The following is a 9371-nucleotide window of genomic DNA, read 5'->3' on the forward strand; positions in this document are numbered from 1 at the left end:
TTCAGGCCTAGTAATTTAGTAGTAAGATTGATCTGATAACCGCTGGACTCGTGCCGTTTAACTTACGGCAAGAGGCACAGAGTTGGAACAAGTGCTCTTAGTAGTGGCAGATGGTTATCTTTACAATGGCTTTCTGTCAACAGGGTAACCGGAGAGCCTTGTTGAGTTACTGCAGTGAGATAACTGGCATAAGATTGCAGGCATCAAGTTCATCCTGTTTTCAGGCTGTATTATGGTGCAGAGGTGCAAGCTGAGTTCAGACTAGAGGAATGTTTATGAGGTGGGGTGAATCTAGTTTTGTGTTATACACATAGGTCCAGGCCACTTGAGAGAGTTTGCAGACCTGGGCACTACCATATTAATTGCCCCCTTTTTCCTTTTCTTCTAAAGAGGGTGGCTGCAGAGGGGTCTAGAGCAGTCTCCTGCAAGGGCCGTGGGCCAGAGATTCCTGCTTTCTAGCAGCAGCAAGTGAAACTTACGAGAGGCAGAATCAGGGGTCTTGTTGGCAGACATAAAGGTAAAGGGACCCCTGACCATTAGGTCCAGTTGTGGCCGACTCTGGGGTTGCGGCATACAGCTTCCAGGTCAGCATGTGGCCAGCATGACTAAGCCGCTTTTGGCGAACCAGAGCAGCGCACGGAAACGCCGTTTACCTTCCCGCCGGAGTGGTACCTATTTATCTACTTGCACTTTGTGCTTTTGAACTGCTAGGTTGGCAGGAGCAGGGACCAAGCAACGGGAGCTCACCCCGTCGCAGGGATTCAAACTGCCAACCTTCTGATCGGCAAGTCCTAGGCTCTGTGGTTTAACCCACAGCGCCACCTGCGTCCCGTTGGCAAACATACACACACTAATAATAGGAAACAAGCATTGTTTACTTCCTTCAGAATGAGGATTGTTGTTTAAAAACCTACAGCTTATTCTTCTTTAAAGGATGGAAAGGCCAGCATTTGTCCCAAACAAAATCAGGAACTACATAATTTCCCCCCTTTCCTCCTCCTCTCTCTCCCCTCGTTCCACCCATCCCACCAATCGTGTTAAAAGAATGCAGCTTATGGTTTGTTGTGCAGCATGTAAGTGTCAGAGTGCTACCTGCAGTTAGGCTGCTTTGGAAAGAACGAAGAAGAGCGACTGGAAAATGTGTGCACAATTGGAAAATTCAATAAATATCTTTATAAAAAAGAAAGAAAATGTGTGCACAGCCTTGCTTGCATTTTGGCGCTTGCTGCCATCTGGAGCCAGGCTGCAACAGAGCATCGCCAAAGTGTGTGTGTAAGAAGTGGAAAGAGACTTCTTAGCTGTGTGCATTATTGTGTCTCGTGCTGGAGGGCTGCAGCATGCTGTGATCTCCCCTGTTGTCCACTATGTAGCTATAAAACAAATGCTACTGCTGGGATAAGTTTACAGGCCTATTGGTCAGCTAGAGAGGCCAGAATGGAAGAATCTTAATGCATGGAGTGGAAAGCAGGAGGGGCCATTTAGATACGTTAAGGCATCAAAGAACATTTTCAAATGTGACACAAGGGTTTCGCTGCAAAATAAAAATAAATAAAGGGTCGGGAGAGGAAATTCCAGGTACTACAAAGTGATGTTAAAGGTTTTGCTATTTGGCCTGGGTGAGGGACTACAGTGGTACCTCAGGTTAAGTACTTAATTCATTCCGGAGGTCCGTACTTAACCTGAAACTGTTCTTAACCTGAAGCACCACTTTAGCTAATGGGGCCTCCTGCTGCTACTGCTGCGCCGCCAGAGCACGATTTCTGTTCTTATCCTGAAGCAAAGTTCTTAACCTGAAGCACTATTTCTGGCTTAGTGGAGTGTGTAACCTGAAGCGTATGTAACCCGAGGTACCACTGTACTTGTACATTTAACCAACGAGGAGTTTATCAGCCCTTGGTAGAAAATTATGGCTCGAAAAGCCTCCGGTTGGACTTTGATCATCCTTTTTATCTCATTTGGGTTATGACATCACCCTTAAATCCTCTTTGAAGAGCCTAATAATAATAATACAAATTATCAAAGTGTTTCTTTTTGAAGAAGGGAATAGTGCCAGCAGTAGGGAAAGACTGGAGTCTAGGAAGCTCCTTTATATAGAGTCAGAAAGATCATTGGTCCATCTAGTTGAGTATTGTGTCCAGAGGCTGGCAGAGCCTTTGCAGGGTTTCAGATAGAAGTGTTCCTGGGCTCAGCCTAGAGTTGTCAGAGGCTGAACCTGGTCTCTACTGCATGCAGAGCGCATTCTCTTCTCTTACACTACGGCCCTGAGCGCCACTGGTGCCATAAATGAGCCTTACTCCCATTCCACTAAAATCTCATGCTAGCACAAGCAAAGCCTGCCAAGACTGTTTGGTGGTTTCTTTGTAACGTGGTCAAGTTTCAGATTTTACCATTCCGTACAAATGACAGATTTCTCAACGTCCTCCATTTTAAAGAAAACAAATCAATCCCCAACCCCTTTGATCAGAACGTGAAAAACTGAATTCTACAAAGATCAGACTGCAAAGGTAGAAGTTTATTTTTCTTTCACAAACTGCAATCCACAAAACCACTCCCCCAACGATGTAAAGAATATTTTTTTAAAAACAGACTCGCCAAGGAAAGCTGTACAAATGTCAAACACAACCGCACAAAACTTGCATTCTTGGTTCTCTTCAGTGGTTTAGGAACAATGAGCAACAAAAGAGATGCATCAAAGCTTCCACTTCCTGCCTTTAATCATTGCATTTGGAGAGTGGATGGAATCGCCACTCGCTTTTTTACTGTCATTGCCCCTTAATGGCAGGAGTAGTGGTGGGGTAGAGAAGGAATCTGTGGCCCCCCAGAATTTGGTAGACTCCAGCTCCCATCACCCTCAACCACTGGCTACAGTGGTAGGGGCTTATGGGAGCTGAAGTCATAACAACATTTGGAGGACCACAGATTTCCCCATCCTTGCTTTAATGGCCGTCTGACATATTGAAATAAAACAGGTGGAGCTTTTCCTGCCCCTCTGTATATGAGAAAAAGGTTTGCCTGCTACATGACTCTGTCTCAGGCTGCTGGCAAGTATGGGAACAGGGCTGTGTTTTTGTTTGTGTAAGTAAAAACCTTAAGCTTGAGTAAAAACAAGGTAAAAACAAATTATAGCATGCTTTTGTATTGTAACGAAAAGATACGGCACAACTATATAACCACAGCCTAGATAAATATCTGGAATAATAAAAGTAATTTTTAAAAAAATTCTTCCAGAAGGTGGTAAGATTCAGGTGGGACTTCCAGAGGAGAGCCACCCAGAATCCTGAAATAAAGATGCCTTTATTTCGAAGTCAAACTAAATCTGTTCATCTAGCCCAATACTGACTATGGTGACTGTCAATGACTCTTCAAGGTCTCAGGAAAAATCTGACCCCAACCTTTCTACTTGAAATCCCTTAACTAGCAATGCTAGGGATTGAACATGGGGCATTCTACATGCCAAGCATATGTTTTGCCCCTAAGCTGTGGTCTCCTTCCCTTTCTCTTCCATCTCCTTTTAATACAAGAACAATGCTAGCCAGCAGCTGCTCCAAAGCTGCTTACGGAGACCGTCATGGCATGAGCAGAGGCGGTCTGTTGTGTAGAGCTTCGTACAGGAGGATGGAACCTCAGCATGGAGGAGAGGCCATAAGGAGCCAAGCCACGTCCTAGAACAGGGAATCTGTGGCTCTCCCGATGTTGGAGTCCAGCTCCCATCAAGCCTAGCTGGCATGGCCACCATGATGTGAACTGATGGACTGCAGCCGCTGGAATCAGTCACCCCTTTCCTAGAACGAAGGAACTAATGTCTTCATTTCTAGCGCCACCTCAAGCTGAAACAATGGGAGAGACCTGCTATGGGATCTATAAAACCATACTGTGTGGTTATTAAAACATTTCCTTTTGCACATACACCCAGAATCCACGAGCCATCTAACATACCTATTCCCCCCCCCCCCAAGGCAGGCATTTAACAAAGCCTGCATTGCTACTACGTGGTAAATCAATGAGCTTTCAGGTGCTTTGCATTGGCCATGGGAGTGAGGCTGAAGCGCCGCTCTTGTCTTTTCCTCCCCTTTGCATGTCGGTTCCCAGAATTGTGTTGCACATTACAGTGGTGCCCCGCAAGACGGAAAACTCGCTAGACGAAAGAGTTTTCCGTTTTGGAGGTGCTTCGCAAAACGAATCTCCTATGGGCTTGCTTCGCAAGACGAAAATGTCTTGCGAGTTCCTGCGGGTTTTTTCCCCTCCCCCCTTTTTCTAAGCCACTAAGCCGCTTATCAGCTGATCTGATAAGCCACTAAAAGCCGCCAATAGTGCTAATCCGTCAATGGGCTTGCTTCGCAAGACGAAAAACCGCTAGACGAAGAGAATCACAGAACGGATTCTTTTTGTCTTGCGAGGCACCACTGTATTTAATAGAACCCAGCATGGGCTTATGTGGAAAGGGAGTCGGCTTTGAATTCTCCCACAGAGTTCTATAAGACAAATGTAATTGGGCTGGAATCTGGAACACAGTTAATTGGGTAAAAACAGACATTCGGAATTCCAGGAATAGAAGGGGGCTTAACTCCCCGTTTTCCGAAACAGAAGAGTCACGGTGGCACCAACAGTTTTATCCCCTCTGATGTGAACCCTCCAGTTGCCAGGCACCATTTTGTTGTTCCTTAAGCCTGGTGGCAGGATAAGGAGATTGTGGAGGTGGCAGCAATGTTATGTGGGGAGGAAGGAGGGAACAGAAACAGGAGCTACAGTAAGTTCAGGTGGGGTGCCCAGGAAGAACAAAGGCTGGACCCAGTCCCAAATCCACACCTCAAATTTCGCTAGCAGTACGCTTACCATGATTTTTATATATCAAGATAACAGTCCTGAATTTTGCCTCCTTGTTAACGCTCCAGTACGACTCAAAAATATCACACGGGGAACTGAATTTCAGGAAGTGAAGCAAAGACTGGCCAGAGAGTGGAGGGGAAAGAAGGCAGGGCATTGGTAGAGAAGCATATTGCCCTCTCTGCACCCCCAAGCCAAGTATGAAATGCCTTCTAATCCAATAAAATAGCTATTTACTTTTTCTACAGCCAGGATTTTTTTTTAAAAAAAGATTCAGGCTAGTATTGGCAGCCCAGAAGAGCCTCTCTTCTCTTGGGTGGGGTTATTCTTGAACCCTGAAAGCAGCCCATCTAGGAGAAAGAAAACACCGATCCTAAACCTCCTCTGCCTGGCGGGATATCTTTAAGGAGAAGAAAAGGCTAAGGAGTAAACCCTACGCAAATCCAGAGTGCAGTCCCTAAGTGGGTTGGGTGGTGCCTTGTACAACACCTCCTGGTAACTCTTGCAGCCAAGCTGGTGCCAATGTACGGCTCTGCTTTCCTTGAGAACACATCAGCGTGGCCGAGGGTGGAGTCCTGTTCGTCTGGCAGCCCAGAACCTCCATATTCACTGCCCAGGCTTGTACCCCAGGGAAACCACTTTGGTGTGGCTAATGCAGCAGTTTGATTGCTCTAAAACCGTAGGGTGGCGGTTTTGTTTATCTACACAAGAACCAACCAGGCGGTGCTGTACCGATCCAACGCCTAGTGCAAACGTAAGGAACAAAAGAGGCTTGTACATTTGTCTGAAATGCCGTGCTTGCTTCCACAGTAGACTCGACACACAAATTATGACTATCTCTCTTGTTTCTGCCTTCTGTCAGGGAAGAATTTCCAAAACCTGGTATGTTAAACAGAGCATCTTTTAGCCAAAGGTTGGGTTTGCCGCCCCCCACCCTGTCTGACTAGCAAGAATTCAAGAGGTGAAAGTTTCTCTGGATTAATGTGATGAGACAAATTGATGGAGGGTCTTGCTAGCTCTGTGTCTCTGAGTACCAGTTGCCACTGACTGCAAGTTGGAGATGGGCTGTTGCCCTCATGTCTTGTTTGGGTTGGTAGCAACTGGTTTGCCACAGTGAGAACAGAATGCTGGACTAGACAGGCCTTTGGTATGATCCAGCAGAGCTCTTTTTTGTTTTTTAAATTTCACTGATGGGGGGACGGAAGTACCATCTGCTGAATTTGATGGTCTGGCAGCTGTAAAAATCACAGGAGCACCACCGAGGTGGGAGGGGTGTGGGAAGAGTGACAATCTTACCTGAAACCTACTGCAAGACTATTTTATAATGGGGCCTATGGGAACCTGAGCCCTAGATCAGTAATTTCACACAAAATGTACATATTTAAATGCTAAAAACATAACCCAGCATCCATTCCTAGAAGCCTTTTTCAAAGAAATTTCCAGAGCTTTTTTTCAGCATGAACTCGCTGGAACCTGGTTCCGGCATCTCTCACCAATGCCTTTCTAAGAGAACAATGGAGGCATTCATGGTAAGTTCCGGCACCTCTTTTTTTCTAGAAAAATAGCACTGGAAATTCCTGTACAGTGGAACTTTGGAAGCTGAACGCCTTTGAACTCGAACGTTTCGGCTCCCGGACAATCGAAAACCCGGAAGTGATTGTTCCGGTTTTCGAACGATTTTCAGAAGCCGAACGTCTGGCGCGGCTTCTGATTGTCTGCAGGACGCTCCTTGGACGCGCTTTGGAAGTCGAACCGACTTCCGGAACGGATTCCGTTCAACTTCCAAGGTACGACTGTACTGGTAGTAAAGCTAAGATTTCTCTTGTTTGTCCACCACCTATTTTTACACCGAATCTCTCATTGTCAGAGACAATTGTGCATTTACAGGCTGGTTACTTAAAAGCTGGCCAGGTTATCATCCATGTTTAATGCCCTGGTTAGCAATTAGTATTTACTGGGAAGCTATTTTGAGGACATGATAGATGGTATCAAGCTGTCCCCAGCTTCGTGAACCTTCAATTCCTCTGCACATGTACTCTTGCCTCCGAGTTGGCAGCAGTGGGCGCTGGTTAGTGGTCAGATTCGGGGAGCCCTGTTGTCCTCCAGACACACCGGATGCTGATCCCTGTGTTAAGGACTGACAAAGGCAGAGGGCAGCAGGCATGGTTCTTTGCTTTAGCATGTGAGATAGAACCCTCTTATGACCTAACGGGTCTCTTTCGCTCTCAGCAGTTTTGATCTTCTTTCTCCATGGCTTTGCAACTCTTGCCTTCTGCTGGGTCTCCCAGGGTGCCCCATTTTTCACACTGATGGTTGGAAGACTTCCAAAAGTTATCAATCGTGTGATGGGGAAGAGCCTAGGAGCAACCTAATTCTGCAGCCTGGCGGTTGTTTCGGGGAAGCAGAAGAGAGACCCGGTCGTCTTTAGAATCTACAAACAATCGATTCAGGCTCCGCACGACCCACTAGAGGTCTTCTCAAAGTTCCAAGCCAGAGTGGATTTCTACGTGCAACTCTCCCGGAGTTCCTCCTCAAATTTTTACCAAGCCCGACGGCATCGAGTCGGCTGCCGTGGCGGAGTTATTGCATGTGGTTTCATAGTCTCCTTTTTCCCCCACTGGAGGCAAGACAGACATCTGATTTTCAAAAGCTGGTACCAGGGGTGGCAGGTGTTGCATATCCTAGACATATGGGTGAGGGAAGGATCAGTGGTTACTGGTCTGGGAGGGGGGGAGGCATGTCCAAAGAGGGGGTGTGGGGTGTTGGTGGTGACCTCTCGGCTCCTGCTCAAAGCTGCAAGATGTGTTCTACAGAGGGAAGCAGCTTTCGACAGCCTCCGAGGATGGAGATGCGGAAGGAGGCGGGCAGAGAGGGGCAATGCCGGTCAGTGGGGCTTCTCGGGGCAGGAGTGTGGTCCCGTGAGCGCTCAGGGACTCGGTGTATACCTGAGCCTGGCATGAGATGACCACCTTGCGGTAGAAGAATTTGGGAGTTCTAGGAAGCCGCCGCCGAGGCCCAGCTCTGGAGCCGCACAGCACTTGCCAACTTGCCATGGCTTTCCCGTTGCAGAAGAGGCGGGGGAGCTTGTGAATTGCAGTCAGGCCTGGGGAGGAACCAATAATAGAGGACGTTGCCTTGATGCTGAGAGACCCCAGAAAGCTCTAAAACGTTCTAAAAAGAGCGCCCCTTCCGCGCAGACGGACGGCCGCTTTTTAGCCATTGGCGGAAAGCAAAAACAACAACAACCCAAAACAGAATTGTGCAACGGCCTCCAAAATGAGAGGAAAGCTCCTTTTGCAACAGCAGGGGAAAGGAAGGGAAGAAACAAGCCCATGCAAAATTCACGGCACTTTAACCCCAACAGCCACTCGCAGGCCCCAAAGCCAAGGCTCAAGAAGCAGCGGTCAATGCAGGGAGGCATGGACATGTCACAACATACCATATACACCACTGAGGAAGCCCACCACAGTGGACAGGCACCTGACTGAGAACCTGTGGGCTGAAAGACACACTCATCTCAACCTGAGCCTTCCTCAGGGATGAAATGCCTCGACTGTAGGCCACTATGAGCTTAAATGCACAACACACAGTGAAAGGAAGCAATACTTTTGGCAAGAGCTTTGGAGGAAGCTGGTGTCTGATAAAAACGAGACAGTCCAACTGTCTCCATGGTGTTTTATGGGCTGAGCAAAGCTACATATATATATATTTTTGCATGTTTGCAAACCTTAACATTCCCCTGTGTTCCAGGTCTGCTCACACCTCTCTGTTGTGCACATAAAGAATAGTGGGTGTGTACTTTGAACACTCCAGTGCTGTATATCGTTATCAGTTCAGGCCTGTCATGCAACTGTTAAAGACACAGGCAGGCCCCTAGGAATGGAAATTCAGTGACAAGGCAAGTTTCACCTGTTGGATTCAGTCCATCACACAAGTGTTAAAGGCAAAGGGTATTTTTAAAGAAGACTGGCAAGCCTACAATGGTCTCGGAGGCACAAACCCTATTTGGCCGATTATTTTAAGAGGCTACGAGCGCCCAATGGCAAGCTCTACCCTTTCCAGTACATTCTGGTTCTGTGAGTTATACTCAATTATACTCAGAGTGGATCCATTGAAATTAATGGACCTACATTAATGATGGCCATTAATATCAATGGGAGGAATTCAACATCACGCTAAAACAAACCTTTTGGCAGTGCAAACATTTCTGTTTGCTTCACAGAATGACTCCCCCCCCCCATGTTCTGTTCTGGGGTGGTCCCAACCACATACACCCCAAGCTGATTTGGGGGGGGGGGAGTTGTGGGGGGGGGGAGTCCCAATGTGCCAGCAGGAGTCCTTGCACTGGCTATCAATAGCAGAGCTACTTACCGTAGTTGGATCCAGCCCAACTCTTAAGTAAAAGTTTAATACAACCCCCAGTATTTATATGGCGAACTGCCTGCTTCTGAAAAATGTCCTTTAACTCACGGAGGGCTATTAATAAGATGACTGTGACTTCTGGCAGGGGGTGGGGCTTGCATGTATCGTTCATGATTGTAACACAC

At 47.1% G+C, this 9371-nt stretch overlaps 1 protein-coding gene and 1 long non-coding RNA gene across 4 annotated transcripts in view; one reads left to right on the top strand and one right to left on the bottom strand.

Moving 5' to 3' along the window:
* Positions 1-1628: 1628 nt before the first annotated feature.
* On the top strand, positions 1629-5082 carry LOC310702146. The gene is made up of 2 exons (XR_014523293.1): positions 1629-4095; positions 4398-5082. It is a non-coding gene; the product is annotated as an uncharacterized lncRNA (long non-coding RNA).
* A 1637-nt stretch (positions 5083-6719) lies between these two features.
* The window catches only part of TTLL3 (tubulin tyrosine ligase like 3), a 28206-nt gene continuing 25554 nt past the window's right edge, over positions 6720-9371 (bottom strand). For all 3 annotated transcript variants that reach the window (XM_083491451.1, XM_083491449.1, XM_083491450.1), the window contains exons 16-17: positions 7770-7927; positions 6720-7505 (exon numbers count right to left, since the gene is read on the bottom strand). In XM_083491451.1, the coding sequence (XP_083347577.1) occupies positions 7356-7505; positions 7770-7927 (308 nt within the window). In that variant the 3' untranslated portion in view covers positions 6720-7355. The remainder of the gene's footprint in view (positions 7506-7769; positions 7928-9371) is intronic.

Source organism: Podarcis liolepis (assembly GCF_965112155.1).
Source record: "Podarcis liolepis genome assembly, chromosome: 2".
NCBI classification, from domain to species: domain Eukaryota; kingdom Metazoa; phylum Chordata; class Lepidosauria; order Squamata; family Lacertidae; genus Podarcis; species Podarcis liolepis.